Raw genomic sequence first — 20,872 nt, forward strand, 5'->3', positions numbered from 1 at the left:
GCCTGGACCCTGTGCAGACAAGCTCAGAATGCCCCACTGCTGTCTCGGTGTCTTCTCCTTCTGCTCTCCATTCTTCCTCTTCCCAACATCCCATCATCCTTTTGCCCACCTAACTAGTCCTAATTCCTTTTGCAGTCTGATTACCTCTGTGGCCCTTTTTTCTCCTTTAGTAGTTAGGATTTTCACTGTACCTATGAGCTGCCGCGTGTTTCTGCAACTTTAAAAAACCAGAAAAGTGAGTTTCCCCTTTTGTTCATAATTGATGTTTGGGGTTTCTGCCTCTATCTGTGTGTCCCTCTTTGTCTGGTACCTGATGAGTGCTATAACCACTGTGGACCAGTCATCTTGGGAGACTCACTGGACCAGTTGAGCAGTGTCCTGTATCCTTTAAGGCTGTCCTTAGAATTCCAAGCCTGGTTGCTGAGCTGTGTAAGGCAGGGCTAAAGGTTGTACTTTTCTTTCAGCTCCTGGATCAGTATTGGTGAGGAGTGAGGCCCCTCTGTTGTCTCCCTGCCACATCAGCTTTGTAAATGTCTCCAGCCTCTGGGGCTACCTTTTTTTGGAGGGAGGGAGGAGGTAACCTTCTATTTTGAAACAATTTCAAATTTATAGAAAAGTTGCAAGAATAATACAAAAAACTTTTACATACCCTTCACCCAGATTCCCCAGTTGTTAACATTTGACCATATTTGCTTTCAGTTCTCTCTTTCCCTACACGCACATATACTTACGCTTATTATTATTTTTCTTCTGAACCATTTGATTGTAAGTTGTGGACGTGGTAGCCCTTTACCCCCAAATACTTGACTGTGTATTTCCTAATAACAAGGACATTCTCTTACTTGACGGTATAGTTATCAAAATCAGGAAACCACCATTGATAATAGTGCTATTATTTAATCTACAGACCTTATTCAGTTTGTACCAATTGTCCTTTTTTTTTTTTTTTAAAGATTTTTTATTTATTTTTTTGCCCCCAAAGCCCCAGTAGATAGTTGTATGTCATAGGTTCACACCCTTCTAGTTGCTGTATGTGGGACTCGGCCTCAGGATGGACAGAGAAGTGGTGCCTCGATGCGCACCCGGGATCCGAACCCGGGCCGCCAGCATCGCAGCGCGCGCACTTAACCACCAAGCCACAGGGCCGGCCCACCAATTGTCCTTTAAAAAGTTTTTTTTCCTGGTTTAGGATCCACTCCAGGATCACATGTTGCATTTAGATGTCGTGTCTCTTTAGTCTCCTTCAGTCTGAAATGGTTTGTCTTTCTTTGTCCTTCATGACCTTGACATTTTTGAAGTATACAGGCCCTTTATTTTGTAGAATGTCACACAATTTGGGTTTCTCTGATATTTCCTCGTGATCAAATTCAGGTTATGCGGTGTGGGCAGGAACTCTGGTGCCATCCCAGTACTGTGCTGAAGGAACGCTGAAAGCGGGGGGCTAGAGGCCAGATTAGCAACTTCAGCCACAGGTGGAGCATGAAGAGCTGTCTACAGGGGCAGACCCAGTGCACTGCTTCTCTCTTTGTCCTGCTTTTCAGAATCCTCTTAGGTGCTGGCACTTGTCCTTCGCTTCTGGGCCCAGCTTTCCTGTGGGTTTGGTCTCCCTTCCCTAAGAGCTTGCTGCCGTCCCAGCGCCCAGGCCTCACTCGGGGGCCACAGCAGACATAGGCAGTTCTCACCCTTTGCCTCTGCAGCTCAGCTGTCTTCTCCTGAGGACGAGGATGACCAAGATGACATCAAGGTGTCTTCCTTCGTCCCAGACCTGAAGGAACTGCTCCCCAGCGTGAAAGTCTGGTCAGACTGGATGCTCGGCTACCCGGACACCTGGAATCCTCCACCCACATCCCTGGATCTTCCCTCACGGTGAGTCAGGCCACTCATTCCTTCAGCGCTGCTGGCCTTGGCCCACCTATGTTCCCACAACTCCCCTCCTAGTCCTCTTCTTTGTGTCCTCCCACCCACAGCCCACTTGTTTCTCTCTTCCCTCCTTGTTTGAACTTTGGTTTTTCCCTTCCTTGAACACCTTCCTTGTTCCCTGATGTTTCAGGCTATTTTTACCTATTCTCTGGTCTATTCCTCCTCCTCTCTCAGTCTCTCTTTTTCTCTTACTCCGTAGCTTGCTCTGTTTTGTTTGTCCTTGCTGTTGCTCTCTCATTCTCACTCATATTGTTCATACTCACTGTCTCTGGAGCTGCCTCTTTTTTTTTGGGGGGGAGGAAGATCAGCCGTGAGCTAACGTCCATGCCAATCCTCCTCTTTTTGCTGAGGAAGACTGGCCCTGAGCTAACATCTGTGCCCGTCTTCCTCCACTTTACATGGGACGCCACCACAGCATGGCCTGACAAGCGGTGCTGCATCGGTGCGCGCCCAGGATCCGAACCCGGGCCGCCAGCAATGGAGCGCGCGCACTTAACCGCTGTGCCACAGGGCCGGCACCTGCAGCTGCCTCTTGAGTCTGAGTATGTGTTGATGTGTGTGTAAGAGACTTTGTCTCTTTCTCTCCCTTGTAGTTTATCTCCGTGCATCTTTCAGGCTCTCTCTTGCTGCTTCTTGTGCTGTTTTACTCACTCTGTCTCCTTGCCTTCCTCTCACAACATTGTAGTGTGTAGGAGTGGTGAGTGCATGCACCTCTCTCTTCCATTCACTTCGTTCTCTGTCTCCTCATCACACCCTGCCCCCGTCTCCTGGTCTCTGTGGGTCAATGTGGTATCTGTCAGTTTGGGGTGTGTTGGTCTGCGGAGTATGCGTGTCTGCCTGGGTATGTATATGTAAATCTGTTTGTGTGTTCGAATGACTTTTTTCTTTTTTTAAATTGTGATAAAATTTGCCATCTTAACCATTTTTAAGTGTACAATTCAGTGTCTTGTTACATTCACATTGTTGTGCAGCCATGTATGGCTGTTTCTTGTGTCCAGGTCTGTGTGTGGGTTGTATCTCTGTGTGTACCTGTTTGGGTCTGGTTGTCTATGTATGTCTGAATGTCTGTGTCTGAGTGTGAGGGTCTGTATGTGCTGTCTCTGGAGATTTGTCTATCTAAGGGTCTTTTGGTGTGTCTGTGCATGTATGTGTCCATGTTGTGTCTGTGTGCTGTGTCTGTATCTGTGTCTGCGTCTCTGTCTATCCTTGGGTATGTGGGTCTCTTTGCTGGGTTCATGTGCCCCATGAGAGGTCTGTTTCGTCGTGTATCTATGTCTCCATGTCTTTGTGTCCATATCTGTGTCTGTGTCTGATTTTGGGTCCATATCAGTCCATGTCTGCTTTGGTCCTGTCCATGTCTCCGTGTGTGTGACTGTGTCCTGTGGGAGTGTGTTTGTATATGTTCCTGCAAGTCTGTGTCCAAGACTGCCTGAGTCCATGATTGACTGTATCTGTCTCTCTCTGTGTCAGTCTGGGTCTCTCTGTTGGAGGGGGTGGTGTATGTGGGTCTGCCTGTATCCACCTGCCTCTGCCTGTCTCGCCTGTGTCTCCCTGCCTGCCTCTGCCTGTCCCTCCTGCGTGTCTCTGCCTGTTTTGGCTTGTCTCTGCCTGCCTGCCACTGTCTGTCTCTTTGCTTCCCTCTGTTTGTCTGCCTCTGCTATCTGTGTGTGTCTATATCAAGGGTCAGCAAACTATGATCCATGAGCTAAGAACAGTTTACATTTTTAAATGGTTGAAAAAAATCAAAAGACTGATATTCCATGACTCGTGAAAATTATATGAAAGTCAAATTTCAGTGTCCATAAAGTTGTATTGGAACACAGCCATGCTTATTTGTTTACACTTTGTCCATGGCTGCTTTCACACTGCAACAGCAGAGTTGAGTAGTTGCGACAGAGACTGTATGGTCTGTAAAGCTTAAAATATTTATCGTCTAGTCCATTTCAGAAAAAGTTTGCCGACTCCTGATCTATATCCATATTCCCATGTGTCCCATTCTTTGTGTTAGTGTCACTGTGTATTTGTTCGTGTTTATACAATAGTGTCTTAATGTATGTGCACATAGGTGCCTATCTCTGGTCAACTCTGTTGACTGGCCATCTCTCTCCCTCCCTCTCCCTTTCTGTCTCTCTTCCTATCGCTACCTCTCTCTTGGTTTCTCTGTCTCCCTCTTTCTCTGCCTCTCCATTTCTCCCTTCCCTCTCCCTTTCTCCCTGCTGCCCTCCCTCCCTCCCGCATTCTCTGTATTGTGGTCTCTGTGAGGTGTAGTGCACTCAGAGCTCCTTCAGGCTCTGTGTTGGGTGTATATATGTGTGTTTGGGAACGAGCATTCATACCCAGCATCTCATCTTTCTTCTCCAGTGCTTTTCTCTGGGAGGGGGAAAATACTAGATGATAGAATATAGAGACATAGGCTCCTGCCAACAGCACTTCTAGGAAGTGGGCAGGGGTGCTTCTCTGGGCTGGGGGCCAGCCATGTGAGTCTCCTGGACTCATGGGTGACCCACAGATGGAAGGCTGTAGCAGAAATTTCTGACCACCAGTTATTGATCTCTCTGTGTGGACTGTGTAGTCTGACTCCTTCCTCCCTTTCCTGCCTCAAATTTCTTTCTTGTTCCTCACCCCAGGAAGCACCCCTGGACTGTTAAGCCCTCTCTCCTCATGCTCTCCCAGCTCTAGCTCTCTAACTGTGTGAGTGATGCTCCCAGCATCAAAGAGTTCTCTGCATCCTTCCTGTGAACCCTCCTAGGTTTCCAAAGTGTACTCTAGGCTGAGGAGTCATGAGCCAGGGTTGAGCCATGAACTGGGAAGTTGGGGCCACACAAAGGAACTGAGGGATCTGCTGGCAAAGGAGCAGTTGTTTCCCAGCAGTGTTCCCCGAAGAGTTAATGTGTACAGCCTCAAACTTTTCAGGCTGTTAATCTATACTGCCGACTAGGCAATTTGCAATTTTGGAAAGAAACTGCAAGGAAGGGCTCAGCTTTCCAAGTATCTGAAGCCACTGCTTCTGAGCAAGCACAAGGGTCACTGGGTGTTCCTCCCTTCCTCTTGAAAGGTGACGAGGCAGACCGTCTGTCCCTGGAGCTTGGGCCTTCCCTGCGTCACCTCACCTCACAACCACAGGTACCTGAGATATGGTCCACCCAGCCCCTGTTCACCAGTATCCTGGGCCATCAGGCCTATTAACTGTCTTCTGCGACCCATCTCCCTTCATCCCTCCTCCCTCTTTTGCTCCTTTTGGCTTTTGTTTGGCTGAGGAAATGGAACACTCAGACAGGAAGTGCTGGGCCTCATTTGCTTGAGGTGCTGAGTCTGTTTTCTCTTTGGATGCTGCAGCAGATGGCCCGTTGCCGGCTTATGCGAGCTGCTGCCCATCTTTGGGCAAGGGCTCAATCTGCAGCTGGGCACGTGGTCCAAACTACAGCCATCCCTAGCTGAACTTCACCTCCAAGGCTGCAGAGAGGCATAGCGGGTTGGGACACTTGAATCAAATTTGCTTAGTCTTTTCAGACTTTTCTTCACAGCGAGAGTAAATCTGGCCAAATAATATATTGAATCTGATTGCCCAGTAAACAAGTTTCTGTAGCTGTGGGCACCACTTACTCTCTGATGAATCTAGGTTAGAGAAGTTAGTGAAGTAGAGAATAGAGTCCCCTTCTGCACTCTCTCTCTGTAATCAGGATCGGCAGCTGGTTGTCTTTGGAATGCAAGTTTAAGCATAAAGGAGGGGCTTTGCAGTCCTGGGGCCTGACCACAAGGCATGGTGGTTTGAGGGCTGGTGCCACTGTTAGAACAAACCTGGACTGACCACTGCTGAGGGTAGTCCCACCTCGTAGCCTTGAGATCCAAGCACTGGAAAAGTGGAATAAGAATTTACCTTCCTCTTGTCTAGTTTCTCATATAGCTGTCTAACACTCACTGAGTAAATACTATGATTGAGAGATTGGCAAGGTTGGTGGTTCTACAGGTTTCAAAGTTGCATCTTATGCCCACTGATCTCACATGCTGTGGAGCCTTTTCTTTTAAGGAAGGCCATGGGGAATAACATACTCCAGGTATTTCTGTAGATGTCAGAACAGTAATCCCTCTGACACTCTTAAGGTCCTTGTGCTGATCTTCCTTGTGGAGGGTTTAGGAAAGCTCTCAAGAGAGTAGGAGGGAAATGGCTTCCACTTAACACCTCTCCTTTGCATGCTTTCATTGGTCTTTGCCTGCATTTGTTCTCTGCAAAGACAAATTCTTCATTGATCCTAAGATAAGGGCGACGAGATAGCCTACATTTCAATTTTCTTCTCCTCCAGAAACCCCCACTCCCAAATTGTCTCCCTGACACATTTAGACCCTTATTTAATCTTGCTCTCTTCTTTCTCTCCTGGTCTTTGGTTTTGTTACTTTCTTTCCTTGTACAGTTAGAGACTCATTTCGAAGCATCCTCCACTTGCCTAGGGGAATTCCAAAGCTCATCATTAGTCTCCTTGGTTCTCTCCTATTTGCCCATATTCCTCTTCTTTCTGGTCATATCTACTTTTCCTAGGCAGTGGACACTTAGGCACATATGGAACACTTAGGATGTTGATGACAGAACATTATTGACACTGCCGAGTGATAAGGGCAGTATTTCAGGGCCATTTGTGCCTTCCTACACAGTGGCACTTAATGGGTATGTGTGCTGGAGTCAGCATGTAAGTAGATCGACTTCCCATTTGTACCTGTTAGGAGTTGTAATAGGATGGCCTTATATCCCAGGAGATTTCGGTACAGAGGATTGTAGCCGAGTGTGGAAAGTTGCCTTGGGCCACTGTAAAAGACAGTGTAGAGTGCTTTGGTCTATTTAGAACAGACCACAGTGTTTGGAGGGGCTGTCTCCTTGTAGGAGGTGGAGGGAGGAGTGGGAGCACAGTTTCTGCGCCAGGCTTCTTGTTAGAAGGGAGAGGCAGCTGCTCCCCACTTTACCAAGTGAGCATAAGGAAAGTTGTAAATGTCAGGTGATGGAGAGGAGCAGAGCAACAGGCGTCCATGAACCTAAGCATGGTGACCCCTTGCATCCCAGGACCTTTGGTAAGGCTTGGGCAGTGGGACAACCTACCTCATTTCGTAGTCTCTGCTGAAGCCAAATCTTCCCTCATCTTGATCTCTAGTTCTCAGTAAGTGAAAGAGTCAGGGGACTTTGAGAACATCCAAACCTAGCCCAGCTGTGGCAGTTGGTTTATTGCTTTCAGCTGGTACTTGAACCCAGGTCCTGGTCTTGGAGGCTTTCCCAGGTTTAATCCCCAGAGCTTTCTCTGCAGCTGTATGACACTGCGCTGACCCCAAATGAGGATAGGAAAATAGAACCAGTGCCAAGCCAGAGTCTCTTTTTCATTTGGAGTCTGGCTGTCTGCCCATGACCAGGGTTACATAATGGGAAACATAGCTGGGGCTCTGGAGAGCCCGCGTTTCACCAGGCTGCCCAGACCTTCGCATTCTGATGCTATATATCTTCCTAATTGTAGCTCGGATGCATTTATCACACTGTTGGATTGGAGTACTGTAAAAAAAAAAAAAAAAAAAAACTCTAGAAATTCCTGGACTTGCTGCTTTTCCATAGCTTGTCTTGTATAGTCTACATAGCATGCTGGAAAAGGCTTGTAGGGAGCCCTCTGAGGTACTGTCACATAGGGAGACATAGGGATATATAGGGAGTATCCAGTGAGCTAATTTCCTCAGGGAACCTACATGTGTTGACCCTGTAGATGAGATAGAAACTCTTGAGTTAAAAAACAGCTCGTTCACTTAACCCTCGTAGGGCAGCTCTGAAATAAGAAATAATCACAAGTCTAATCGGCACCCCTTCAAGGACGCTTAATACGTCTTCCCAAAAGGGCATTTTAGGAGGTCACTAAGTAATAGTCCATCAGCACTTCCCTGAAGGAAGTGGTGGTGACTGTGGGAAGCCCCTTTGCTGCCCTGGCTCCCCACCCAGTCTCCCTGGCTCCGGGTTGGGGCGTCAGCACTACAGCCTGGCACCAGGGGGTTCCTCTTCCTCCAAGTGCTGAGTGTGGGGCACACGTGATCTCTCCCACGGCAGGAGTCTCTGTCCCCTTGCCACTCCTCCCACAGGACTCCTTGTGAGAGGAAGGGGTGTTGGCCTAAGGCTCCAGTCTGACCCCAGCAGGGTACAGCAGCTGACCCCAGGGAGAGTACTTTCCAGCTCTGGGCTGAGGTTATTTGGGTCCAGTGTGTGCTAAACTAAGAAGACGTGTTGGAGTGGTTACAGCTAAAAATTTAGAGAGGCAGGAACCGTGAGAATCCGCACCAGGGAGGCCGCTGAGGGCTCCACTCATGCCGTGGAGATGTCAAGGTCCCTTGGGGCTGCTCTTTCCCAAACACACAATGCTGATGGGTTTAACACACCACAGTGATGTGACAGAGGCTATACATATGAATGTAGCTTGGGAGAACTGCAATCAAATAAGGCACTGACCTAGATAGAGGTTAAGGGAGGCACAGTAGAGGTGTGCCAGTACTTGAGAAATCCTGGAATGAGGTTACCGTGACCTGCTGTCGGCCATAGGGCTCCAGCTGCACTGCTTAGAACACAGAGAAGTTTATGTTCTTGGAGTAGTGCAGTGTGACTGAGCTTCAGAATTTGATTTTCCCTCTTGGGCAGAATTAATTTAAGTTGGGCACTCTCCCAAGAGCCCAAGTTGACTTGTTTGTATAAACTAGAAAGGCAGAAGGGGGATCATCTTTAACTGAGTCTTGTATTCTTTCGTGGTCACCTAATAAACAGCTGTTATTCTTGGAGGATGGTATCTTGCTGCCCATGTCTTAACTCCTAGAACAGTGGTCTCTGACACCTTTGTCTCCTCATTGTATCATGGTGGCATCTGGAAGATACACTGTAGTTCCTAAATCTCAGAGAGAGAGCTGCATAGATTTCCCCCATCTCCACCCCCATACCAGGGCCTGTTGAGCTACCTAGTACAGATACCAGAACCAGATCTTCAGCCCACGAAAACAGATCTGGCATGACATTTGGCTTTCTAGGGGCTTATTACTAAGCAGTTTTAAGCCCAGGTACTGTTCTTTTAACTACCAGACTTGTTGGATTCAAGTCCATTTCTGCTATTAGCTGCTCACCTCCTGCAGTTTTCTCCAGTTGGGTGGGAAGTTCTCCAGGGCTACAGTGGTCTTATGTTGGCCATTAAACCTTATGTAGAGAGTTGTGGGCTAGAATATAATGGTCCATAGGCAAACAAGTTTTAAAAAGAGGATATTTGCATATCTTAAGAGCATTTCTCTTGTTCTCGCCTTTTGTCTTTCTCCTTTGTGTCTGTAGTCCGTGGGCTTTCTCTTTTTCAGCTTCCTTCTGCCTAGTTTCTGTGCCATCTTGGCTATATTTCTAGAGCTCCTCACCCCAGGAACCAAAAGACCCCACTCATTTCCCATCTGTACTACTTCTCTGATCTTCCATAGCTCTGAAACACAATGCAGGGCTTCTTCTCACTCAACTCTTTCCGGGTTTGTTCTGCAGCTGTGGAGTTTGAATGTTAGTGTTTAAACAAGCTGGTATTACACAGGAAATGGCCACCTCCACAGGCCCCTGCAGGCTTGTAACATGGGGTCATTGTACTTGATATTAATCACCAGTCAGCCTGTTCCCCCAGTAAAAATATGAAGGGGTGTGTGAGGGCTCAGTCCTCCTTAGACTTGCCAGAAGGATGGCCTGAGCCCTGGTCTGGCCTTAGCACTCCACTCTCCAGACTGTCTTCCTCCCTTGGTCCTGCCCCAGATGGAGCTTGCAGAAAAGTTCCTACCTGACCTCTTCCTATAAAGCTGGCAGATGTGTCTTTCTTTCTGAGTTCTAGGAGGGAGATAGATTGTTGTGGTATAACTTGCCTCACATATTTCACACCTTAATCTTTCAGAGCATGTTATAGTTGAATAACATCTTGTATGAGAAAACTCCAAAGTTGTAGAAACACAGAAACCCACTGGTCCACCTGAGACCAAGGCTTCTCAGTTCCTTGGACTGAAGCTGCTTTTCTAATGCTGTTTGTAGAACTAACCCCAGCCTGAAGGGTTAATCTGATTCCCCAAGTCAATATCCCCCCAACAACCAGCCAAGAGTGTGTGTTGGTTCATTTCTGTGAAATGTGTTTCCCCAGTCACCTGGGCTGGCCTGGGCTGCATTGTATCGGCCAGCAGCTGCACTGCACTCAAACTGACAGCTACATTAAACCTTGGAATTCTGAGGCAATAAAAAGTAAATTAACTCTTATTTTTTTCCTTTCCTGGTGGAGTAAGTGAATGCATGTCTGTGGGGAAGTTAGTGAGCCTTGGTCCTGAGTGCATACCTCTAACTAGCCACTGCTGGTTTGTCCCAGGCTAGGATCTGGTGTTCAGACTTGAGCCAGGGGTCTGCTTTCCTGGTGTGTGGTGTGTTCTATGGGGTTGGGCCACTGGGTTACCTTGCAACTGCTGATCCCTGCTCACTAATCACATGACAGCTGCGAGAGGCTCCCTTGCTACCATTCTGAGAGCCAATAACAGACTCATTGGGCGCAGTTTTGTATTCTCTGGCTGCTTTGTGTCTGCTTGGTGAAGAATGCACCCTAACTTGAGTGGGATTTTGTGGGCTCTGGGAGCTTCCCCAAATATGAGTTGGGACCAGAACAAGCCAAAGAGACTTGCCCGAGCCCCATAGCACTCTAGAGGGTCCATTTAGAACCAAAGGTGGTTTGAGATTGTCTGAAAAACCTTTTGGGAAGTAATTTCCCAAGCATTTCTAGAAGATTGGGAGCTCTTTAAAGCTCCTCATGGCCACTAGAATTTGACTTTGGGCTACTTGGCCCAGGCCAACCTTGAATCCTTTGAATCCAAGGGCTGCTGTGGGGTGAAGGTTGGAAGGCACTCCTAGCTGGGATAAGGAACTAGAGCAGGAAGAAGCTAAGCTTTTCCCTTTCTAGTCAGACAAGAAACCCTATGTTCACCCCTGGAACTGACCTCTCAGCCTAGAAGCCTAATTGGGGTACGCTGAGGTGATATTGCCCGGGTTCCAGGAATTACCTCATCCTTTTGCATTTAGCTTAACTTGAATTCAGGCATCTCACCTAGTTTTTCAAAGTGCCTCTTCCTTTTCATATTAGTTTCCTGACATTCCACTCTTCCCTGCCTTCTGTGGAGAGTCACCACATGGCCCATGGGTACCTGGGTAGTTGTGTTCATGTCTGTGGTGCTCAGTGAGAGAGGAGATAACGGATGATGAAATGTGACGTGATCTTAGGCAATCCCACTGAGATACCAGAAGAAAGCAGCTACTCAGAATCAGAGTTCAAACACAAGACCGGTCTGAATGGATCAGGGCAGAAATGATCTTTCATTGAAGCATTTTGTGTATTCCCTTGGTTCTGCTCAGTCTAGCTTGACCCTTGGGCCACTTTATATTTCTGAGTTGGGAACTCAGGACACTTCCTATGTCTTTTGGCACCAGCTGCTGTCTTACAAATCAACACTGGGGTAGGAACTCTCATCCACTTCATTTCTGCAGTGAATCTTAAGGTTTTGCCACAAGGTGGGTGGTAATGGGCAAAAGGCAGATGTGGGCAGGGGTCCCTACTGGTGGCCAGCAATCTCTGGGAGGAGTCAGTCTTGGTTTATCTGAGCCTTAGGGGACAGGGGAGCATGATAATGAGAACCACATGGTACCACATATTTCTTAGTCTTGGATCCAAGATGGTAGGGGTGGGAGGATGAGAGAGGGATGTGGGGCCTCCCACTGTGGCAGCCGTGGGTAATTTTCTGCTGCCTCTCCCTGGCTGGAGATGCTACTGCCCACACCCTGCACCCCCAACTACGTTCTAAAGCAGCCTTGACCTGCACAGCACCAACCAAGGCCCCCAAGCCAAGAATTCAGCTGGGAGACTTTTCACCTTCTTCCTTCTCACTGTCGTCTTTCCTGTTTATTTTCCAAATTGCTGCTCTGCAGCCGAGCAATGCCTCTTGGCTGGAGCTCACCAGTGCTGTGGGATCAGACTCAGGCAGTGGGCTCAAGTGGCCAACAGGGCACTGGGGGAGGAAGTGGGGAACTGGAAGAGCCTCCCTGTGCGTCTCCCATGGGCAGCGCTAACCTCGGAGGCGGCCCTGAGCAGCCCTATCACATCCGGTGCTTGTCTCTGCAGCCGGGACCGGAGGATAAACTATCAGAGCTGTGGGGCAGTGCATCATTCCTCTTATTATTTTCTTCTCTGCAGATGGGGTCGTGGAAAGTTCAGTTCCTTTTAACCCTCGAAGTTCTGTTTATTCTACAGCTGGTAGCCTGAATGCCGCGTTTCCCATTACATCACAAAGGGGCTCAGGCAGATCTCTGCACAGAAACGTGTTGCAACTGTTTATTTTTTTCCATATTTAAACATTTCTGACAGCCAAACCGGCTGAGCCAAAAGATGGAGCTTTGTGAATGAGTCTCGTTGTCGGTGTCTGTGCAAAGAGAGGCTTTAGGAAACTCTCATCCCTCCGGTGATTCTTCCCAAACATGTTCTTTTTCCTGGTCAAAGCCTGTGAAGCAAGTTACTTCTGCAGTACATGTGTGTTGATTATGTGCTGTTGTGTGATTAATGGGGCTATGTTCCGCCGGGTTCCCAGGACACTCTTGAAAACAAGATGTTTCATTTCATTACCTTTTCCTAGTGCAGTGATTACAGTAAATAAACCAGTACAGGCTCCTTCCACCTGGAGCCAGTCAGGGAGTCCCCTCACCTCTACTCCACTTTCTCCCCCAGCATCACCTTCAGTGACATGTCCCTTGAATGCCCTCCTTTCTGCCATCCCCCAAAGGTTTTTTGGTCCAAGGCCCCTCCGTAGCAGATTTGGCTCGTGTACATAACTCCTCTGGGAAGATTCCAGGATGTAGCTCATTCATGTATACTTTGCTTCTTGCCTCTTGCCACTCCACCTCTTGAACCTAATCGTAAAGCTTTTCTTTGTAACTCTCTTATGTGTCTCACTCCTTTTGGAGTACAACTTAGCATCCATAGGTTACTGCCTGTTCCAGACTCCCTGGTTAGTTGGTCCTCTGGAGAAGAAAGCCAAGTCTGTAGAGCTGGCAGGCCCTGGATCTGACCACAGTTTGGCTATTGGAGCTACGTCCTAGGCAAGCAAAAAGAAAGCTGTAAGGATCCTTAGCACCCACCAAAACAGGGATCTGAATCTCAGTAGATTTTTAACAAATGATGGTGACAGAGAAATGAAACTTCTTTTTATAATTCTGTCCTGGAGTCTGAACTGGCAGAGCCAGACTTTGCATTTCCAAGGTTTCTTCTCAGGTTCAGTGAGGACCTGGAGGTAGGCAATTAGGATTGACCGGCCATCTCAGTTTGCCCAGGCCTGAGGGGTTTCTAGGGACCTGGGGCTTTCCCTGCTAAAACTGGGACAGTCTCAGGCAAACCAGACCAGTTGGTTACCCTATATCTAACCTTTCACAAGTCAAGGATTAAGGAGAGGGAGTGGGAAGGCCAAGACAGCACTGATACTGGTTCATCTGCTGAACTGCATGGGAAGCTTTACCTTCCTGGGAGGATCTTGACAGGCCGGGAATGAGGTTTTTGTTGGGTGTGTGTTTGATTGTTTTCTTGCTTGTATATAGAAAGAGATTTCTTTTCTTTCTTTTTTTTTTTTTTTTTTTAGATTTTATTTATTTATTATTTTTTTCCCCTTAAAGCCCCAGTAGATAGTTGTATGTCATAGCTGCACATCCTTCTAGTTGCTGTATGTGGGACGCGGCCTCAGCATGGCCGGAGAAGCGGTGCGTCAGTGCGCGCCCAGGATCCGAACCCCGGCCACCAGCAGCGGAGTGCAAGCACTTAACCGCTAAGCCACGGGGCGGGCCCTAGAAAGAGATTTCTAAAATATTGTAAGAGGCAAAAAAACCACGTGACTCTGTGGTGTGACTGGCCCCTCTAGGGCTGTGCAAGAGGAGGGGAGATTGGTGCTATGTTGCTGTCTGTGTGGCATATACTTGGTTGGACAGGAGTGGGGAAATTCTGGGAGTTGCCTCAGGCACTGGGTATCTAGAGTGTTAGAGTAAGTGTCTCAGGCACACTGTCTGGAAAGGTGACAGGGCCTGCATTAGGCAACTGATTTTCTAAATTCTTCTTTCTCTCTGGTTAGGATTAAAAACTCACCCTAATCAGTTTCAAATTTGCATATATGGACACACACCCACAGATTGCTACCATGGGTGCCATTTTGTATCCTAGCTTTTTGGGTAAGATTTCCTGGCAGATACCAGTAGTAGACAACATTTGCCACAAGTACCTCCCAGCTCACAAGTGCTTAGAATACTTTTAACTGGTTCCTCTTAAGAGCTGCTCTTCTTTTCTTACCTTATTTTCACAGGGTTGCTGTGGATGTGTGGTCGATGCTGGCTGATTTCTGTAACATATTGACTGCGGTGAATCAGTCTGAGGTGCCCCTATACAAGGACCCGGACGATGACCTCACCCTTCTTATCCTGGAAGAGGATCGACTTCTCTCGGGCTTTGTCCCCTTGCTGGCTGCCCCTCAGGACCCCTGCTACGTGGAGAAAACCTCGGATAAGGTCAGCCCTGGGCCAAACATGCCTCCCCATTCACCCCTCCTCTTAATTCTCCAGACTTTTTTATTCTTGGGAAGTTTTCTGTGCAAACGGAACATGATTAAGTCATTGAAGGGTGTTAAGGGAAAATATCGACCTTTTAGCCGCTGACATCCAGCTCTGTGTCCTGAAAAAAAGCCCTCTCGACTTCCTTTGGTGTGTGTGTGTGCTCGCTGGCATGTTGTATATACGATCATTTCCTCACTTGTTTAAATAGTGCAGCTTGTGTTGGCAGTGCTCTCACTCAGCTCCAAATGGTTTGCATCATGCTTAAAGCACCCTCCTTCCTCCCCCTTTTCCTTCTTCCCCCCAGCCACAAAACTCTGCACTAGGAAAACAGCCAGGGCTTTTTCCCTTCTCTAAGGAGGAGAGTGATAAATAGGTGACTAGAGAGAAGCAGACATGATGTGTTAACTTACAAAAAAAGCTTTTAGGAATATGAAGCATTCCCCACTGCCTGGTTTCTATTTTTCTTCCTCTAAGGACTGTGTTTTAACCTGAACTTTTTTCTTGTCTGTCTGTTTATAGAAAACAAGGTTCATTGCCTGTTGCCCTGATGGGGACTGTGGCACTCTTAGTCTCTGCTTAACAGTTGGGTCTTCAGCCGGGTGTGAAGAATAGGCAGTCCATTCTGATTCACATTCCTGTGTAGCGGTTGCTAGACTGGGGAAGTAGCACCCACAGGTCCCAGTAGCACCCTGGGAGCAGAGTCTCCTGTGCTGAGCAAGACTGTGACCTCTTTGCAGAGTTGTTAGCATCACATCCCCTGGGAGAGAGGCATTTGAGGAAGAGTCCGCAAATGACTTCTTAGGAGGAAGTCTTTTGACTTAAATGAAGTATGTATAGAGATGTAGGTAGATGCTTTTTTAAAAAAAAGTCAGATAGTAAAAACTAAATTCCACACATAAACTGCAGATCTAAGAGATTTTATATTGAATCTAAAAATTTAACTTGTTCTTAGTAGAAAAGAGTATATGTTCATTGTAGACAAGTAAAAAAGAAGAAAAATTTATTCACAATCCCTCTACCCAGAGGTAACATCACTGTTATTTTTGCTAAGCATGTATAATCGTATTCAACTTCTAGTATACACATACATGCACGCACTTTTTTTTAACAAAACTGGGGGGTCATATCATACATACTATTTGTAATCCGCTTTTTTCACTTAATTTTTTTTTTGTGAGGAAGATTGGCCGTGAGCTGACATCTATTCCAGTCGTCCTCTTTTTGCTTGAGAAAGATTGTGCCTGAGCTAACATCTATGCCAATCTTCCTCAATTTTTTTTTTAATTGTGAAATTTTTGTTGTACATTATTGTTTATCAGTCACCATATAAGTGCATCCCTCCACCCCTTGTGCCCACCCCCCATCCCCCTAGCCCCTGGTAACCACCAGACAGTTCTGTCTGTGCGTGTGTTGGTTTATCTTCCACATATGAGTGAAATCATGCCCTGTTTGTCTTTCTCTTTCTGGCTTATTTCACTTAACATAATACCCTCCAGGTCCATCCATGTTGTTGCAAATGGGACGATTTTGTCTTTCTTTATGGCTGAGTAGCATTCCATGGTATATGTATACCACATCTTCTTTATCCAATCATCAGTCGAGGGACACTTGGGTTGCTTCCATGTCTTGGCTATAGTGAATAATGTTGCGATGAACATAGGGGTGCATAAGCCTCTTTGGATTGTTGATTTCAGGTTCGTTGGGTAGATACCCAGTAGTGGGATAGCTGAATCATAAGGTATTTCTATTTTTAATTTTTTGAGGAATCTCCATAATGTTTTCCACAGAGGCTGCACCGGTTTGCATTCCCACCAGCAGTGGATTAGGGTTCCCCTTTCTCCACAGCCTCTCCAGCATTTGTTGCTTTTTGCCTTGGTGATTATAGCCATTCTGACAGGTGTAAGGTGATATCTTAGTGTGGTTTTGATTTGCATTCCTCAATTTTTTATGTGGGATGCTGCCACAGCATGGCTTGACGAGTGGTGTGTAGGTCCATGCCTGGAATCTGAACCCGCAAATCCCAGGCCACAGAAGCGGAGTGTGCAAACCCAACAGCTATGCCACCAGGCCAGCCCCTCAGTTAATATTTTTAATGTATTCTTATATGGAATCATTTTTGATGATCACTTAGTATTCTTTCATATGCCAAGATTTCTTTAACCAGTCTTTGCTTTATTGAACCAAGGAACTGTTCCCAATTTTTGTGCTACTATAAACAGTAAGGTGGTTCCTTACAGCAAAATTTTTGCATATATTCCCTTTGGTTAAATTTCTGTAAGTAGATAAAGGTTCTAGACATTGACATATCAAAAACCCATACTCTTTGGATGCTTTTACTGGGTAATGGATCTTGGGAATGTGAGAACCTCTGTCTCCCAAGAGGAATACTCATTTTATGTTTTCCAATGAAAAGTTGGAATGAAATCCTGCTTTTCTAGTCTTGGAAGGGGATAATAATGGGGAGTGGTAGTATGTGAGGTGGAAGACAGCTAATACAAAGTTTATACTTTGTGGAAGGTGTTCAGTTAGAAGAGTTGGAAGAGAAACTGGATAATGATGGCTTGGGCCAGGGGATCCTAGTCCTGTTCTGTGATCACAAGGTGGGTGCTTCTGGGGGTTGGCTGTTGGGTTATCTGGCTTTTAATGCAGAGCAAGGAAGAAGTCCTAACCAGCTTCAGACTTTCTAAGCCCTATATTCTCATCAGCTCTCCCAGCTTTAGTGTCAGTATATGATACATGTATATGATACAGTATATAATATAATACAATACATGATGTTGCCAGAGAAGAACACAGAGCCAGCAGTCCATGCCCTCAGCCTCTGATAGTGAGTCATAGGATACCCGGGCCGTTGCAGCTCATTGAGACTAAGGTAGGTCTCTGCTTTAAGGACTGTGAAATAGGTATGGCAAGCATAACATCTCCAAACCCAAATTGCTGAATTTCTCTCCCCCAAACCTGGTCTTTTTTCAGTCTTCCCATCTTGGTAAATGGCAACTTTGACTTTTGGGTTGTTCTTGTCAAAATTCTTGGGGTTATTCTTGGCTCCTCTCTTTCTCTCACACCTCCATATCTAATCCATCAGCATATCATGTCTTCTTCACCTTCAAAATAAATACAGATATAACTCTTTCTTACCACTACACCCTAGTTTGATTCATTGAAATGTCTTCTAACTGGTTTCTCTAGTTCCTCCGTCTTCCTACTCCCCAGTCTATTTTCAGGACAGCAACTGGAATGATCTTTTTAAAACTTCAATAAGATCATGTCACTTCTCTGTTCAAAGCCTTCTGATGGCTGCTCCTCTCACTTAGAGTAAAAGCCAAAGTAAATGACAGCCTACAATGACCTCAGTGATCTGATACCACCTTCATCCCTTAACTCTCTGACCTTAGGTCCTCCTGCTCTCCTCGTACCCAGTATGCTTTAGTCACATTGACATCCTTTCTGTTCCTCAACAGAGGAGTCAAACACTCCTGCCTAAGGGTCTTTGCACTTGCTTTCCTCCTAACCTGGAACACTCTGTCCTCAGTGTGTGTGTGGCTCTCTCACTCCCTTCTAAATGTCACCTTGTTAGAGAGGTGTTTCCTAGCTACCCTACATAAGATGTTACCTGCCTTCCTTTTCCTTTTACTCTGCTTTATTCTCCATGGTAGGGAAAATAACATCTCTTGAGTATCAAGCATGTATCAGTCCCTGGACTAGGTACTTCCATACAGTATTTCATTAAGTTCTAACAGTAGGTTAGAACTTAGGTTCTAACCTGCCAAGTAGGTATTATTAGTACTTTCTTTTTTTTTTTTTTTTTTTAAAGATTTTATTTATTCAGTTTTTCCCCCCAAAGCCCCAGTAGATAGTTGTATGTCATAGGTTCACATCCTTCTAGTTGCTGTACGTGGGACTCGGCCTCACGTTGGACGGAGAAGTGGTGCCTCGGGGCGCGCCCAGGATCCGAACCCGGGCCGCCAGCATCAGAGCGCACGCACTTAACCGCTAAGCCACGGAGCCGGCCCAAGTACTTTCATTTTTTTTTTTTTTTTGTGAGGAGATCAGCCCTGTGCTAACATCTGCCAATCCTCCTCTTTTTTTTGATGAGGAAGACTGGCCCTGGGCTAACATCCGTGCCCATCTTCCTCTACTTTATATGGGACGCCACAGCATGGCTTGCCAAGCAGTGCATCAGTGCACTCCCGGGATCTGAACCGGCGAACCCTGGGCCGCCGCAGCAGAGTGCGTGCACTTAACTGCTTGCACCACCGGGCTGGCCCCAGTACCTTCATTTTTCAAAAGAGGTGACTGAGGCTTAAGAGAAGAGTAAAGAGTGATGATAAACTCATATGGATCATCTCCGTGGCTGACCTAAAAGATTAATATGTATGTGTCAGAGGGAATCTTTAGGAACTCTTGACCTTTTAGAAATCTGAAAAAGGTAGACATTTTCTCCAGCTTCAGGTGTTCACTACTAAGAATTGTAAAGTATCTCAAGGACTTGTCAGTAGCAGCAACATGAGCAGTTTCATTGCTGGTCGAGATCAGTCACATGTTTGGTCCAGCCTCGATGATCCTTCAACAGATATTTACTGAGCATGTCTACATTACGCTGTCTTACACACACAACATGAGAGATCCAGACATATAAGGCAAACATCCTTCTAGTTGGGGAGGCAGATTGTGGCATATACAAAGATGTGAGAAGCAACATAAGTTAATTTGTACCTATAATTAAGAAGGAACTCTTGAAATTTTGTTGAGCTGGCAGTATCCCAATGAAGGCATTGCTTAAGGAGCACTGATTTGACATATCATTGTATTTCCCAAGCATGTTCTATGGAACTCTAGTTTTATAGGTTCTTTTTTTTTTTTTACAATGTGGTTGACTTTATTTTTTTATTTTTATTTATTTTTTAATTTTTTGTTTATTGCAGTAACATTGGTTTATAACATTGTATAAATTTCAGGTGTACATCATTATACTTCTATTTCCGCGTAGATTACATCATGTTCACCTCCCAAATACTAATTACAACCTATCACCACACACATGTGCCGAATTATCTCTTTCGCCCTCCTCCCTCCACCCTTCCCCTCTGGTAACCACCAATCCAATCTCTGTCTCTATGTGTTTGTTTGTTGTTGTTATTATCTATTACTTAATGAGGGAAATCATACGGTATTTGACCTTCTCCCTCTGACTTATTTCACTTTGCATACTACCCTCAGTGTCCATCCATGTTGTCACACATGGCTGGATTTCATCGTTTCTTATGGCTGAGTAGTATTCCATTGTGTATATATCCCACATCTTCTTTATCCATTCGTCCCTTGATGGGCACTTAGGTTGCTTCCAAGTCTTGGCTATTGTTAATAATGCTGCAGTGAACACAGGGGTGCATGTATCTTTATGCATTGGTGTTTTCAAGTTCTTTGGATAAATACCCAGCAGTGGAATAGCTGGATCATATGGTAGTTCTATCCTTAATTTTTTGAGGAATCTCCATACTGTTTTCCATAGTGGCTGCACTCCCACCAGCAGTGTATGAGAGTTCCCTTTTCTCCACATCCTCTCCAACACATGTTGTTTCCTGTTAGTTTTATAGGTTCTTAATTGTTGGGTAAAAAAAGTTTCATGATCATATAAGTTAGGGTAAAGCAATTTTTTTTTTTTTTTTAAAGATTTTATTTATTCATTTTTTTCCCCCCAAAGCCCCAGTAGACAGTTGTATGTCATAGGTTCACATCCTTCTAGTTGCTGTACGTGGGACTCGGCCTCGCGTTGGACGGAGAAGTGGTGCCTTGGGGCGTGCCCGGGATCCGAACCCGGGCCGCCAGCATCAGAGCGCACGCACTTAACCGCTAAGCCACGGAGCCGGCCCAGGGTAAAGCAATTTTAAACAGGACCCATTACTACAAGACTTCTTCGAACTTTTAATATAGTACACAAGAAGGATAGCATTTGCAGTCTTTCCCAAACTTGCTTCACCTTTGATCTTTTTGGTTTACTGAACACCTTGCAGGATTAGTATTCTGCCTAAGATAAACAAACCACAGTAGAAAATCCAGGTATGGGATGAGCAAGAGGTGAGAAAACAGGTTGCTATTGGGACTATCCAGAAGTAAGATAAAGAGTACAGATTAGGGTAAAAGCATAGAGTGGAGCTGATTCCATTTTGAGAGAAACATCACAGATGTCGAAACCAATTAGAACAAACCAGGCAAAAGAAAGTGATCTCAGATTCATTGAGTGGGTGCTGGGCACCTCAAGTCAGAGGTTAAGTAGCTTACCCAAGGTCTTATAGCTAGTAAGGAAATGTAAGATTAGAACCTTTG

At 46.0% G+C, this 20,872-nt stretch overlaps 1 protein-coding gene across 4 annotated transcripts in view; it reads left to right on the forward strand.

Moving 5' to 3' along the window:
• Positions 1–20,872, forward strand: part of SMG6 (SMG6 nonsense mediated mRNA decay factor) — a 208,297-nt gene that overhangs the window by 95,363 nt on the left and 92,062 nt on the right. For all 4 annotated transcript variants that reach the window (XM_004433296.3, XM_087440643.1, XM_087440642.1 and 1 more), the window contains 2 exons: positions 1,698–1,866; positions 14,299–14,500. In XM_004433296.3, the coding sequence (XP_004433353.1) occupies positions 1,698–1,866; positions 14,299–14,500 (371 nt within the window). The remainder of the gene's footprint in view (positions 1–1,697; positions 1,867–14,298; positions 14,501–20,872) is intronic.

This window comes from Ceratotherium simum, chromosome 16 (assembly GCF_057802395.1).
Source record: "Ceratotherium simum simum isolate JZ-2026a chromosome 16, ASM5780239v1, whole genome shotgun sequence".
NCBI classification, from domain to species: domain Eukaryota; kingdom Metazoa; phylum Chordata; class Mammalia; order Perissodactyla; family Rhinocerotidae; genus Ceratotherium; species Ceratotherium simum.